This window comes from Amphiura filiformis, chromosome 8 (genome assembly GCF_039555335.1).
Source record: "Amphiura filiformis chromosome 8, Afil_fr2py, whole genome shotgun sequence".
In the NCBI taxonomy this organism is placed as follows: domain Eukaryota; kingdom Metazoa; phylum Echinodermata; class Ophiuroidea; order Amphilepidida; family Amphiuridae; genus Amphiura; species Amphiura filiformis.
In genome coordinates, this window is record NC_092635.1 from 33,054,429 (window position 1) to 33,070,866 (window position 16,438).

At 37.3% G+C, this 16,438-nt stretch overlaps 1 protein-coding gene across 1 annotated transcript; it reads right to left on the reverse strand.

Annotated features, from left to right (window-relative positions):
* Nucleotides 1-2,173: 2,173 nt before the first annotated feature.
* LOC140158971 (progestin and adipoQ receptor family member 3-like) lies at nt 2,174-16,098 on the reverse strand. The gene is made up of 7 exons (XM_072182272.1): nt 15,991-16,098; nt 13,779-13,947; nt 12,544-12,706; nt 11,165-11,317; nt 5,687-5,884; nt 4,022-4,112; nt 2,174-2,532 (listed from the first exon to the last, which is right to left on the reverse strand). The coding sequence occupies exons 2-7, from the start codon at nt 13,919-13,921 to the stop codon at nt 2,384-2,386; spliced, it is 897 nt and encodes a 298-aa protein (XP_072038373.1). The 5' UTR covers nt 13,922-13,947; nt 15,991-16,098; the 3' UTR covers nt 2,174-2,383.
* Nucleotides 16,099-16,438: the final 340 nt, after the last annotated feature.

Here is a 16,438-nt window from a genome sequence, read left to right on the forward strand (position 1 = left end):
TAACAAAAAACGAATAATTCCCGCCTATTAAAAGCTGATCATAGTATATACCATAATTGTCCGAGTATAGTCATGCGTTCTAGTATAGTCCCACCCCCTTTTTTCGAAAAATTTCAAAAATTGTTAAAAAATTGCTCACTGACGTTGATGACAAAGGATTTCGCCAAGGATTTCAGAATTCCTGAAATGCTCATTTGCTTTTTGTCAGGCTAATTAACAAGCTGCCTCAGGGTGTCTTTACCATGTTGAACTATTCAAGCAATGACCCCAACTAAGAAAGGTAAATATTCTTTTTCAGGGTCTTAGCTAGCATTTGACAATTAGTGCTCGTTATTTTCACTAAAACTGCCTGTCCAAAATGTGACCCTCAAAACATAAACCAGACCTCTGCCCCTTCTGGGGGTTCATTCAACTTTAAAAAGCTATTAGCCTTGACTTACTTGTCTGCTCCCTGTTTTGAGTTCCCTAAACTTATTCAGGTACTATTTTTAGAATTTAGCATCATGTCACAAGCATTAATTTTGCCTGTCCCAAATGCAATCTACCTGTCCAAAATGATGGGTGGCTGGGTGGCTAGCTAACACCCTGATTCTTATTCTATTGTAAAGAATTAACTACAAGTTCACACACAGTTTCAGTATCAATACTTAACAACCTAAACATGTTGCTAGGTTATATATATAGCGTAAGAGTTGCTTTCAAATTGAAATAGAATCTAGACAGTGAAATTTGAATCAATGCAATCTACATTGCTTAATGTTTATTCTGCAAGATGCTGAAAATATTAAAATTGTGAAATTCAGTATATAAAATCATTATATATAAAAAAAATAATAAATAAAATTTCGCTGCCATGGTGAATCATCACATCAACTAGGCCAGTTGCAGCCGAACCTGACGTAAACCTATCCGCACTTAGATTATATCATTTACCAATTATCTGTGCAGCTCCCCAAATTCCAATGGGTGAAGGAAGTTTTTGATAACCAAACAACTAATCACTGATTTTGAAAGCAGGAGGAAACCGGAGATCCTGGAAGAAAACCTGCCAGAGCAAGCATGGATCGGGATAAACAAAGTGCACATACAGTTCTTGGGCACAGCCGGGGCTTGAACCAGGGATCCCAGTGATGCAAGGTGTGGGAACAACTGCTGCGCTAACTCGCTCTCTCAATACAATATAGTTCATTTGCACTCTGCTTGCAGTTAGGTCAGCATCTGAACAGTTATGATCAGAGTAGAGTCCTGAACAACAAGAAAGGCCAGATTTAAAACAGCATGGGTGCAGATTCCTAGCATAGGGTCACATACCATCAAACAAAATGCCCATCCTTTATTAGAAGTCAAGACTTTGTATTAAAACAAAATCTTTATATCTTGATCCCTTTAAGGAAGGGGTATGAAACGTTTGGACAGTATTTATTGTGGGACATTAGAGCACATCAGACATATCGAATTGCATTCTGAATCTGAAGAATGTCCTTCTGATATCAAATAATTTTGATTTTTGAAATTACAATGTAATACACATTTTATGGCAAATCATTAAAATTGATATTTTGATATTTAACAGTACTTGAAGTAAACTTTATAAATCTGATGATTTATACTTAAAGTGTATGTAGGTGGGATGAGAAGCCGACCATCAATTGAATATTTTGACCTATTTTTTTTTATGTTTTGGGGAAAAAAATCAATATCTTCAATATAAAAGGTCAAAATTTTCAATTGATTGTCGGCTTTTCTCCCAGCTACATACACTTTAAATATATCATTAGATTTATAAAATTTATTCGAGGACTGTTATATCAAAAATGTGAAAAATATCAAATTTTAATAATTTGTCATCAAATTTATTATATCGTTAATTTCAAAAATGAAAATTATTGATATCAGAAAGACATGCTTCAGATTCAGAATGCAATTCGATCGCCTGAGGTGCTCTCATGTCCTACAAAAAATACTGTCGAAACGCCATAAACGCTCATTCTAGATCCCTTAAGACTATGAATATTATACACATATATGTGAGACACATGAGAACAAATAGCTTTGCCAAGTTGGGGATCTCACTGCTTGATTTATACTCATTACAATATCACACAGACGTGACACAGTATAAGTAATACTCTGTTTATCTCTACATGAGCATATCTACATCTGAGCAGGGGAAAGAATTTCCATGCGGTTCCTCGCAATCTTCTGATTCCAGCATCTGCCCGGGGCATCTGTGTTCCAACCAAATCAGGTACACACTTCTGCTACTTGATGAAGAATTGATTAGTAGAGACATTGTATTTGTGGGATTTGTCTCCTCTTACAAACGAAGGCTATCATGATAAATAGTCAAGTATGGCCAAAGTCTATGGCAGAGGAGCCTTCATCATAAACTAGCTGCATGCCATGTCTGTGAGCAGGCAGTACTGTACCTGTATTCAGTAAATTGCAACCCACAGTGGTGCCACCATAGAAAAGCAATTACAACTATGATATGCCACCACTGATGACTAGAACCTATGTAGTCCAATTTGCCTGAAAAGAAACAAAACAAATCTGTTAATTCAATACCGTATTTTGTCTAATAGTCGCCCCCCTCAAATAAACGCCCCACCACTTTTTTCAACCAAGATATTTCAAAAATGCCGATATTTTCATGCTATCTTGTGTAGTAAGCTTACCACTTGCCCACATGGTCGATAATAGCGTCAATAATAGGCGAAAATCTGGATTGGAAACCCGGAAGTGAACCAGAAGTCAGTGTTTCTAGTTCATAGTTCGTCATTTTAGCGTGAGTTTTAAGTTTACCTAATGATTTTAACAGGAATTATCATTCTAAAATTGACCTTGAATAAACGCCCCCCCTTGGGAAAATGTGGCGTTTAATTGACGAAATACGGTATATTAGAAATTTAATCATATCAAAACCAGTCAAAACTTTGGTTTCTGGACGTTTTATCAACCATCAGGTGATTTCATCAGCAGCGTTGCTGTTTAATTCAAATTAAATAATAAATCAGTAAAACTCAAGAAACATGGTCCCATTATATGAAGAAAAAAAATAACATAAATTTCTTGATAAACATATTTCTTATTAAGAATCTAAAATTTACAAGAATAATAAAACACCATTACTCCAGGTACATACTATTGCCTCTAAACTGCTGGAATTTCAAATTATTTAGCAGATCTTTGATTTAAAGCCACAATGCATGATTTCAGTCAAATTTTAACTTTGCTATTCTTTGTAAAAAATTATTACATAATATATTTAAAGCCGAAATAATAAAAGAAAATCACTTATCCGTGTAAACGTGGAGCTCTTTGGGGGATTGGTGACTAACATCGGGGATCCTGGTTTTATTATAAAATGTAATTAAGGCACTTCAGGTTTAATCTTTCTTGGTATTTTAGTACACCATTGGGCATTACAATCATGCAAAAAATAGAAATTCAAGAAAAATTGAGGGTGCCACTGTGGAGCAAATCACACCTAATATGGGTTTAATTTATTTCAACATTTGATATTGGCTGATGGTCATTTTCATGTCTTAAGTTTTTTAACAATTTTGTTACTACTTCGCTTGTTGTAAAATTTGTGATTTCTGACATGACCACAGAATTAGAGAAGGAGAACCGGGACTCCCTATACCGCCACATACAATCAGCTATGAGGGTAAATTAGGGGTGTTCAGGTCCTGGCCAACGGGTGCGCGGAGACAAAATAATTCTGGGTCTCATTCGTCTTGGCACTCCCGTGCAGGTCGCATTAAGTGCGTCTCTCAAATGCGCCCATCATCCATATCGCGCTTGCATGGCAACAAATGCCTCGAGTGCATTCTGTTCTGAGGAAAACCGAATACCCCCAATTTTTGCTCCATGCCTGTATCAAGATGGCGGTCGAATCCCGGTTCTCCTTCTCTAATTCTGTGGACATGTGTAGCAGATGCGTCGAGTGCGAACATCAATGTTCCACAAAGATGTCTACTTTTATTGTACTGTAATCTTAGCTCTGTATTTTTACCTGGAAAACATCTTTCAGGAAACTTTGTAGCATAGAATAGTAATGCTAATATACCAAGGACATACATTACACACACCATAGGTACAAATTTCTGAAATAAAAACATACAAAAAGATCAAAGATGTAATTGAAATTTGCATTGCATTATTTTACAACAGCATCATTATGTTTACTTAACCATTAAGGAGATTACTGACTCAGACAAAATTGCCCTGTGCGTAACACAGTGGAAAATCTGCTATCTTGGATTGTCACAATGGAAACCAAAAAAGTGTACCTAAAGTATTTATCGGTAAAAGCCTGACGACGAACAATAATCTGCATCTTAAACTTGAGTGTAGAGCATGAGTAGGTTATTGGCACAAAGCATTGGATGAAGAATGCAAACAATAAATGCATTTTCAATCAAAGTTTACCAGGCTCAAGGAGAAATAATCTGGAAGTACCCTATTTTGCCCAACATGATGACATGTAAACATGATAGAGTCTGTTCTCTTTGGTCTAGTCTCTTTGACTGCCATAGGTCTATTACCTCTAATCGTATATGATTTATATTATATTCTAAGGCAACTTGCAAATACATGATAAAGGAATCCTAAGTTTATTTCATCATCTGGTATCATTGCAGAGCTATAAGATAAATTGTGACATGATCAAGGGGAATGAGTCGCATGTCGACCCTGGTCAAAAATGAGTTTTACATGTGAAGATGATAGTAAGGAGGACATTTAGATCTTTCAGAAACTGAAAACCCCATGTTGATACAACTTTTCTGTGCTAAGTTACATCAATTTATCAATCGCTGAAAACAATATAAAATAAAAGAATTGGAACACTTTCTTTGCTAATATCTCAAAATTAATATAGCAACATCCGATTCATTTCCCTTGATCGTGTCACAGTTTGTATTTTGAAAAGTTGAGCAAGTGGGTCAGAATAGTGGGATGCAGTTTAGATCTACATGTAGGACAACCAAAGACAGCGGAAGAAAAAAACACCAGCCTTTAGAAATTAAATACCTGAGTGGATGAAGGGCCCAACTCCAATTTTTTACAAAAATGAGTTAGACCCATCATTTTATTGCCAGCAGACTGTTCTTCCTTGTGTGTGAAAGATGAGCCAAAATCCACGCTCTAAATAGTCTTCCTTGTACACTTAATCATGGCTTTCATGGAAGCAAGGCCCAACTCCATGGAGTTGGGCCCTTCTTCCACAAATATTGGGTTAAAGAGGAATTTTGTTCATCCATGAAATCTGCTTTTCACTACAATAAACTTTCTTGCTAACATTTTACATGCTTCCACTTGTGCAATTAATGGATTCCTGTAGCTATTTATAACACATCTGCTTACGGAACTGGTACTTCTTGCAGTATATTAGTGGAAGAAGGGCCCAACTCCAGCTCATATTAAGACCTGTACCGTTGCCATGGAAACATCATAATTTCTAATGTATGTAATATTGTATGTTCATGTATTGAAGGTCCCCTGAAGATGAAAACATTCTGTCTATAAAACTTTTCAAAATATTGAGTTTTTTCTCAATATCTCAAAAACAGTTTTGATGGAGTTGGGGCCCTTCTTCCACTCAGGTATTCAATTATGTAAATCAGGAATGCCCTCTTCCCTCCCATTACATTACATTGATATAATCACTAAACCTCACCTGTATTATTGGCGCTTGGAAGCCTCCATTAAGGTAGATCCAATGAACAACAGGTCCTACACCGTAAGCAACAGCAGAAATGTATAGCATGAGTCTCTGGGTAGCCCAACGGGCCGTAAGGAATCGTCGGTGGAGTTGCACAATAATGGTAAGCATCATGAGAGTACAAACAATTACAAGATGCACATTGCGCCAGTACTGGAGAAAAGAAATAACATGCAAAATATTAGGCCATCTTAATTAACTCATGAGTCTCAAAGCTGCTGCGTCCATTAGTAAAATTCTCTTTGAAAAAAACAAACAAAAAGGCCAAAAGTTTTCAACAAGTTTTGAAGTTTTCAACACAGAGAAGAATTATTTTGTAGCAGTGACTTTATGTGTCTACTATTCCAATAATTACAACAGGCATTGGATACTTTCTGCACAAAATGCTTGTCCCAAAGCCTGTACTGACACATAAAAAATTACAACAAAAAAAAGAAATAAATAAATAAATAAAACAAAAAAACCTCATTCCGCAATAGGTTTTCAATTTCTCACAAGCTTTGAGACTCAGGATTTAATTAAGGTGGCTTTAACAACTAGTCTTTTGTATGGTTAGACCGCATACATGAGTGAAAGATCTCTTTTAGAGTCAAATCAGTAACAAAAGTGATATGAGATAGGTAACCGCAAATATTATGCAAAGTGTAATGCCACGTTAACTTCCATGTCTGTATCATGAAATCAATTGTACTAATACATGTTCGATCACATCCAAATATGTTAGACTTCAGAGTGTAGAATACAAATAACTCTGCGTATAACACCAAGGTAAATACTCCATATTGGATTGTTACGATGGGGGCACAAAAATAACATATCTTTTGCATTTATTGTCAAAAGCTATAAAATGAGATTGAGCTTCACACAGGGTTGTCCATTGTTGCCACAATGCATTAAACGTAAAGCAATTTAGCGCACACTTAAAAATTTTCTGGGCACAGGGCAAAATCATCTGGAGGTAGTATACCATTTTGCTCTCCATTAAGGGGGTACTATACCCCTCGATAAATTTGTGTCTGTTTTTGCATTTTTCTCATAAACTAATAACACAGTGGTAACAAAAATTATGTATATTATAGGGGCAAGGAGTCCAATTACTACACTGGAATTTCAGTGACCCAAGACAAGCGGTTCGTTATTTATGATAAGAAAAGAGGTACCGCTAGGATGTACCTCATTTCCGATCATATATACTGAACCGCTTGTCTTGAGTCACTGAAATTTCAGTGTATTGATTGGATTCCTTGCCCCAATAATATACATAACTTTTGTTACCAGTGTGTTATTATTTTTGAGAAAAATGCAAAAATAGTCACAAATTACCACAGAGTGTAGTACCCCCTTAAAGTTTTTGTATCACAAAATAGATCGTATTTTTCTTATTCCTATTCTGAAATTTGGCGCTCCAAGTCGATGTATTTCCGGGGAAATCGGTGAATTCATGCCAATATACCTCCCTTGGTGGCTACCAATTTCTGGAATTCTGGACAGGCTTAGCATAGATAATTCTAGTCTCCTCAACAGCTAGTTTGATTTCGCGTCATTCACATTGTATGAAAAGAGTGAACCGCAATAACTGCTGAAGAGACTTCAGATCGACGAAGTTACTATAAAGCTTTAAAAATTCCTTCCGAAATTAGAAGCTGCCCGCGTGGCGCAGTTGGTTAGAGCGTTGTATTTTTGTACCAGAGGTCCCCGGTTCAAATCCCGGTAGTGATAGTTTTTTTTTCTGCTCCATTTTTAAACCCAAAATTATTTACATTCATTTGAAATGTACATATTGCAAGGGGAAATATATTTGGTTTCTTTTTTTTCTGAATCCGTACGAAAAAGAGTTTTTAAAAATCTAAATTTTCCGTTCAATACGGGCATTTCCAGCATTGTCGTCGGGTCATTTCTGTTTTGCTTTGTTATTGAGCTCTATTGCCATTATGCCATAATTTATATACAAAAATCATCATGAACGATATACAGACAAACACGAAAAGACTGGTTGTGGGGAAATGTCACCGTAGTATTGGAATGTGTACCTAGTACAGTGGAGCTTGGTTAACGTCAGTGCAACCACACACACATGGCATATGACGAACGGGAATTACGGCACATGTTATTGCTTGCCTTGCCAGAATGCAATTCACGCATACCAAGTATTTTGCTATTTATTCACATTTACGCGGAAAATGCTCTCGTTTTTATCACAAAGCTGCAAAAAGGGGACAATATTTGATATTATATGTAATTTTAAAGACAATCAATATCCAAAACCAATAGGGTTACCCCCTTTAACTGTTTAATGGAAGGATTATTTGGCAAAAGGTTTTACTTACAAAAGTTACTATGGTTTTGTAAAACTTACCTGAAAAGCATTTACATACTGCCTCTGAATGGCAACAAAAACTTACCTGAAAACAATAAAATGCATAGTAGACTGCAGGGAAGTAGCATCCTAGTAGTAGACCTATTGATATCCCTGCAATATCCAATCCTAACCAGCGTTTACATACTGCCTCTGAATGGCAACAAAAACTTACCTGAAAACAATAAAATGCATAGTAGACTGCAGGGAAGTAGCAACCTAGTAGACCTATTGATATCCCTGCAATATCCAATCCTAACCAGCGTTTACATACTGCCTCTGAATGGCAACAAAAACTTACCTGAAAACAATAAAATGCATATTAGACAGCAGGGAAGTAGCATCCTAGTAGACCTATTGATATCCCTGCAATATCCAATCCTAACCAGCGTTTACATACTGCCTCTGAATGGCAACAAAAACTTACCTGAAAACAATAAAATGCGTAGTAGACAGCAGGGAAGTAGCATCCTAGTAGTAGACCTATTGATATCCCTGCAATATCCAATCCTAACCAGCGTTTACATACTGCCTCTGAATGGCAACAAAAACTTACCTGAAAACAATAAAATGCATAGTAGACAGCAGGGAAGTAGCAACCTAGTAGACCTATTGATATCCCTGCAATATCCAATCCTAACCAGCGTTTACATACTGCCTCTGAATGGCAACAAAAACTTACCTGAAAACAATAAAATGCATAGTAGACTGCAGGGAAGTAGCAACCTAGTAGACCTATTGATATCCCTGCAATATCCAATCCTAACCAGCGTTTACATACTGCCTCTGAATGGCAACAAAACCTTACCTGAAAACAATAAAATGCATAGTAGACAGCAGGGAAGTAGCAGCCTAGTAGACCTATTGATATCCCTGCAATATCCAATCCTAACCAGCGTTTACATACTGCCTCTGAATGGCAACAAAAACTTACCTGAAAACAATAAAATGCATAGTAGACTGCAGGGAAGTAGCAGCCTAGTAGACCTATTGATATCCCTGCAATATCCAATCCTAACCAGCGTTTACATACTGCCTCTGAATGGCAATAAAAACTTACCTGAAAACAATAAAATGCATAGTAGACAGCAGGGAAGTAGCAGCCTAGTAGACCTATTGATATCCCTGCAATATCCAATCCTAACCAGCGTTTACTTACTGCCTCTGAATGGCAATAAAAACTTACCTGAAAACAATAAAATGCATAGTAGACAGCAGGGAAGTAGCAGCCTAGTAGACCTATTGATATCCCTGCAATATCCAATCCTAACCAGCGTTTACATACTGCCTCTGAATGGCAACAAAAACTTACCTGAAAACAATAAAATGCATAGTAGACAGCAGGAAGTAGCAACCTAGTAGACCTATTGATATCCCTGCAATATCCAATCCTACCAGCGTTTACATACTGCCTCTGAATGGCAACAAAAACTTACCTGAAAACAATAAAATGCATAGCAGACTGCAGGGAAGTAGCAGCCTAGTAGACCTATTGATATCCCTGCAATATCCAATCCTAACCAGCGTTTACATACTGCCTCTGAATGGCAACAAAAACTTACCTGAAAACAATAAAATGCATAGTAGACAGCAGGGAAGTAGCAGCCTAGTAGACCTATTGATATCCCTGCAATATCCAATCCTAACCAGCGTTTACATGCTGCCTCTGAATGGCAACAAAAACTTACCTGAAAACAATAAAATGCATAGTAGACAGCAGGGAAGTAGCAGCCTAGTAGACCTATTGATATCCCTGCAATATCCAATCCTAACCAGCGTTTACATACTACCTCTGAATGGCAACAAAAACTTACCTGAAAACAATAAAATGCATAGTAGACTGCAGGGAAGTAGCAGCCTAGTAGACCTATTGATATCCCTGCAATATCCAATCCTAACCAGCGTTTACATACTGCCTCTGAATGGCAACAAAAACTTACCTGAAAACAATAAAATGCATAGTAGACTGCAGGGAAGTAGCAGCCTAGTAGACCTATTGATATCCCTGCAATATCCAATCCTAACCAGCGTTTACATACTGCCTCTGAATGGCAATAAAAACTTACCTGAAAACAATAAAATGCATAGTAGACAGCAGGGAAGTAGCAGCCTAGTAGACCTATTGATATCCCTGCAATATCCAATCCTAACCAGCGTTTACATACTGCCTCTGAATGGCAACAAAAACTTACCTGAAAACAATAAAATGCATAGTAGACAGCAGGGAAGTAGCAGCCTAGTAGACCTATTGATATCCCTGCAATATCCAATCCTAACCAGCGTTTACATACTGCCTCTGAATGGCAACAAAAACTTACCTGAAAACAATAAAATGCATAGTAGACAGCAGGGAAGTAGCAGCCTAGTAGACCTATTGATATCCCTGCAATATCCAATCCTAACCAGCGTTTACATACTGCCTCTGAATGGCGACAAAAACTTACCTGAAAACAATAAAATGCATAGTAGACTGCAGGGAAGTAGCAGCCTAGTAGACCTATTGATATCCCTGCAATATCCAATCCTAACCAGCGTTTACATACTGCCTCTGAATGGCGACAAAAACTTACCTGAAAACAATAAAATGCACAGTAGACTGCAGGGAAGTAGCATCCTAGTAGTAGACCTATTGATATCCCTGCAATATCCAATCCTAACCAGCGTTTACATGCTGCCTCTGAATGGCAACAAAAACTTACCTGAAAACAATAAAATGCATAGTAGACTGCAGGGAAGTAGCAGCCTAGTAGACCAATTGATATCCCTGCAATATCCAATCCTAACCAGCGTTTACATACTGCCTCTGAATGGCAACAAAAACTTACCTGAAAACAATAAAATGCATAGTAGACAGCAGGGAAGAAGCAGCCTAGTAGACCTATTGATATCCCTGCAATATCCAATCCTAACCAGCGTTTACATACTGCCTCTGAATGGCAACAAAACCTTACCTGAAAACAATAAAATGCATAGTAGACTGCAGGGAAGTAGCAGCCTAGTAGACCTATTGATATCCCTGCAATATCCAATCCTAACCAGCGTTTACATACTGCCTCTGAATGGCAACAAAAACTTACCTGAAAACAATAAAATGCATAGTAGACTGCAGGGAAGTAGCAGCCTAGTAGACCTATTGATATCCCTGCAATATCCAATCCTAACCAGCGTTTACATGCTGCCTCTGAATGGCAACAAAACAAGTGGTAGCCAGCTGAACAAAGCATACAAAACTGAAACAAAAAACACATTAATACAAGTCATTTTGTTGTTTTTTCCTTTCTGTTTTTGTGTCAATTTAAAAATATGTCAATAATGTTTTAAAATTTCTGCCATTGCAACCTAATACTATGTTCTCAGAGAAAAATGGAATGGTAATCCCATACATGAATTGAACTCTGTTAATACTGCATACCCCAACTACTATATGGGTCTTGTACAGCATAAAAGGTGGAGTAACAATTAAAATACTTAGGTACAAGCCAATCCCCTACATAATGCTACTTCAAAATGAAGTTGGACAGGGTAGTACATACATTAGGGTGATTCTAAAATTCAAGTTTTGATTTTTGAAAGGAGCATCCTTTCATTTTATTCACTGAAGTGAACATGTACCCCATATCGTGCAAAATTTCAGAAGTTTAGAGATTGCTTCCAGACTAAGTACTGGCTGGTTTAATTTAATTTTGTATGAGTATTTTTCTTTGAGGAGGGGGAGATTAAAGTTATGATGTTTAATAACTAGATATTGATGTTCAAATGCTTTATTGTTTCCATCACAATGCACTTCTTCTTTGAGCATTATTCTGTGCAAAAAACATGGCGGTTCTCGAACCACAAGTCTTGCATGCTTTTGCAACTACCTACTTATGCGGAAGTTTTGAACAATACCCAAATATAGGGAGTGGCACCACCAAGCAGTGGTAGCGCTAGGTTGCATTTTGGGGTCCCAGACCCACCAAAATAGAGTTCAGACCCCCTGTTTTTAAATTTTCTGCAAGGTCAGGGGTCCCTGCAGACCCCCAGTTTTGCAATATTATATATAGCGTTATTGCAGACATACTATTTATGCTGCATTTGTGCAACTCGGACTCACCAAACTCTACTCCGGACCCCCTACTTTTTTATTTTATTTTTTTAAAGTTCAGGGGTCCCTGTGGACACTGGAGTGTTTAGTTCTAGCGCTACCCCTGCCACCAGGGACCCACAATATTGAATTTGAAAAATACCTAAAATCTATCAGGAGTAAACCCCCAGAGGACCGGCGCAATGATATTTGTCATTTGAACTACAACAAAATAATATCTGGTCATTAACCTCTAATCACATCACAATGAAAAATGGAGGGTTGAGAGCCAGAAAGCCTGAACTTACAATGAAACACATTGTGAGTTAAGGCTTTTTGGTTCTCATCCCTTGAAATATGCATTATAAAATTGACAAGTTACACAATACTAACCTGAAAGCACGATAAGTACACTGTGTAGATGATATGATCCGTCCATGAGCCTTGTAACTCTGGGATAGTAACAGCATTGTCATATACTGCTAATAATAGGAATATAAGGAACCCAATGATGTGTGTCCAGACATTGATGGATTCATTTGACCACACCAATAAACTGCAACAACAACAACAATAACAATAAATAATTATAAGGATGTCATGAGTGTAAATCTCCCATGACATATGGAAGTGTTTCATCTGGACTATTATGCAAGTTGTTTATTAGGTTCGACGTCTCTCTTTTTAGGTGAACCTTCGGTTCGACATCTCTCTTTTCAGGTGAACCTTAGGTGAACGCTGGCCAACCAAAAATACAGCCTGACATGCCTGGTGTGCACATGGATTTAAACTGACAGATATGTTTAAAATTAAGCATTTGTACGATTTTCTATCAAATAAAAATATGTAAATCAGTGAACTTCCACGAAGAAGATAAAAACATTTCCCACATTTTTCCATTGCAGAATTTCATTTAGTTCTAACAAACCATGTGAGAGTACTATTGCATCATCCACAGACGCAGTCTTTGTTATTACCACCTCTCACGGCTGTTTGATGTATATAGAATTGGCTTCATTATTAACTAAATGCAAACTATAGATGGCGCTATTTATCCTAAATCATACTTCTTTATTTGCAAGAGGTAGGTGATTAATATTGCCATTAAAACAGCTGGAATAGGTGAAACAAGCAACAAGGAAATTTTATAAACATATTTTATCAAACAATAAAAGGAATTATTTGTATTAAAAGCCTGAAAGAGTAATTTCCAGTAACTAAATAGCGCCACCAATTTTGTCATTAATAGGCACAATTTATATCCAAAAAACCTTTAAAAATGCTATAAAAGTGACTGCTTTTGTAAAAGAGGGGAATGTAAAGTTGTGAATGACTCAAAAGCATCTGTATACATTAGTATTTTATCGCTTTTAGCTGTTTAAGCCTAAAATTTGGTTGTACATTATGTTAGGTTTGAAAAACTAATAAATGATCCCATTAAACAACCGTGCTCTACAGGCAGTATAATAAGGTGCCCCTCAAAAAGAAATTTATACCTTACATAGTCTGCATGCTATGCCTTGTCTGGCGACTACTATATCAACTATTATAAATTTGTAAGGTTTATGCATACAAACTTGGATAAGAGGTCTGACATGTAGTTTATTTGACATTATTATACCCCTTACCTTTGGATACACTGGCTGGCTGATAATGTGTTTCTGTACCCCTTTATTATGAAAGGATTTCCCTGTAAGTAGTGAGGTACTTCTGCATAGCTATGTAGTATGATGCCCTTGAGGCTATAACCACTGGTTAGTAAATCTTCCATCTTGTGTCAAGTGTAAATTCCTATACCTGTATTTAAAAAAACACAATATTACAAGTTTTCAACATATCATCTGATAATGAAGAGATAAGCAGAAAACTCAAATCTTGGCAGGTATCTGAGCATTGGTTGATAGCTCTCCCTTAATACTCCTAATCCTGTTTTGCCAAATTAAACAAAGATGAATCCTAATCCTTTCGTTAATTCTAATAGTGGTGTGGGTGTATGCTGTACTTACTGGTATGTACCTTCTGAATGTTTAGTCAGCAGGGCGGTTTACCACAAATCGATAACTTGTGTGGGTTGCGTGCATTAAATTGCAGGTGTGTCATCATTTTGCTTTTAATTTTATGTCTACTGTACATCAGTGACAGTTCATCATTCTGCCTGAAATCTACAGTGTCATTCTGCTTGAAGTTTACAGTGTCATCATTCTGCTTAAAGTTTACAGTGTCAACAAATCAAATTTTCTTGTAATGGCAACACCATATGGGGTACTGAGCATGCAAGCTCAGATTGCATAAACGTGTATGAATGGAAACACTGCGGTATCTCATATCGTGTAATTGATATGCTTAGCCTGAGTCGCTCGGCCTATCTCGAACAAAATCGCCATGCGTAGCTTTTGAAGAAAGAGTGGACTTGCCGTACTATCACGGCAATTTTTGACACAAAGATATAGGATGATTAGTACAGGGAACCGTAGTAGCTCTGCACAACGGTATGGGATGAAGTGTATATACAAAAAGCTAGTGCAATGTCATTGCATGATTTCAATTAGAGTTTGCACTAAAAAATACAAGGCTCCTGTGGCTTAAATAGTTGCATGTTTGTCATAATATTAATTACGCAGCTTCTTGTACTTCTTGCCTAAACACCAATGCTTGAAATTGTAATTAATACTTTATTATTTATCCAGAATAAATAAAAATTCATTAGCACATGATCCAAATCGGTGCACACAAATTGAGATGGCACTTCAGTGCAAACTTAAATAGGGCAGCACCAATACGAAAATGTCATACCGATAAATGATGTGTCTGTTTTGCCCGGATTTTTAAGTTTGCGTTGCGAGCTATAGGATGATGACGCTGTGTGAGGTTTCCCTAGACGTTCGCTTTTCGTATCTCTTTCCTTGTTGGAAAGGTATAACGTTGAGGAGATAGGAACATGTACCGTCATCCGGGACCTACTCTGCCATGTTTGGCTGAGTAACGGTACATGAACACGGTCTTTTGTGCCTATGTAAATTAGTCATTGTGTAAAGATGTGTTTATACCCATGGGTTACTCATCATCAGACTGAATCCTTGTCGTTAACTGCACAAGTTATGTGTACAATTTTAGAGAACGTTGACCCGACAGAGGGTGTCAATATAGGCCTTTCACGTGTCGCTTTTGAAACATAGCGAATCATGCACATGCTCAGCAGGCAAATATGACGGCGATTGGGGAGAGTGATCAGGCGGGGGATTCAGGTTTCTGCAAAAGCGATTGAGTATAAATGCATCTTTAGAAATGACCGGCGATTGTGTGTTCTCAAGTGGGTTTTATCATGTTAATTAGTGACCTGACACACATTTGTATTGGTTCGATCAAGCATTGAAATGCTGTCATTTTTTGTACTGGATCGTTCAAGCATCTCCAACAAATTTTTCAATGTAAGTGCCTCTGGCCCTAGTAGAAGTCAAAAACGGATACTATGGCCAGAGTTCTAGGGCTAGGTTTCCCTCTACTCATTCTTACAAGTTACAGAATTCAGCCCAATTTTTTAGCTTGTCACCAAGCTGTACTCTTAAGTATGGATGAGAATGTGTACACCACCATGGTTTATATACTGCATTAGTTTTTATCTTGTCTTTGTCTTGCTCACAACATTACGTTGGTATACCTGGTTCGAATCTTTCTCTCATGAATGAAAACCTGCAGCAGACCCCAGACTGCCGAATTTTGCACCAATTTCACGAAAATCTTACACAACAAAAGAGTCAGTATTTACAAGCTGTGTATTGCATTTCACAGTGAATTCGGAAATCTCATACTCATGTACTGCTGGCTTTATATTTTACCTACCCGCATCCTTTTATTTGGTACATGGAGTTCAAGTCAAAGGAAAATATTCCGCCCACTTTCCACTGCCATGACTGCACTTGCAAACCCAAAACAGATTTTGAGAATTTGTTTACAATCGATAAATAATCAATCGATCCGGTATAAAGTACATCGATAACAAGTGACAAAGAAATTCCTTTAAAAAAAACATGAGTAGTAGATCGTCACTCCCAGCGCACTGCAGAGTTTATTGTTCTATTGTGTCCGATTTGAGCGCTGACATATTGTAAAATGTTGCCAATCAATATTCATGAGAGTGTATATTCAACGTCCAATTTTCAAAATTGGGTGACTTGTGTTTGGAAGGTGTGAAATACATCTGACTGGGCGTATCAACATGATCAATTAGGCCTATCTTGAGGCGTGATTGGCATTATCGAATAGCTGCCTATACCATGTATAGCCTACG

What these genes read in the sequence shown, in the direction of transcription:
- LOC140158971 (XM_072182272.1), bottom strand. Translation starts at nt 13,921, where the DNA reads ATGGAAGATTTACTAACCAGTGGTTATAGCCTCAAGGGCATCATACTA. An exon ending in TGTACTTATCGTGCTTTCAG is followed by an intron (nt 11,318 to 12,543) that starts GTTAGTATTGTG and finishes TTTTTGTTTCAG; the next exon opens with TTTTGTATGCTTTGTTCAGC. An exon ending in TCCAAGCGCCAATAATACAG is followed by an intron (nt 4,113 to 5,686) that starts GTGAGGTTTAGT and finishes TTTTTATTTCAG; the next exon opens with AAATTTGTACCTATGGTGTG.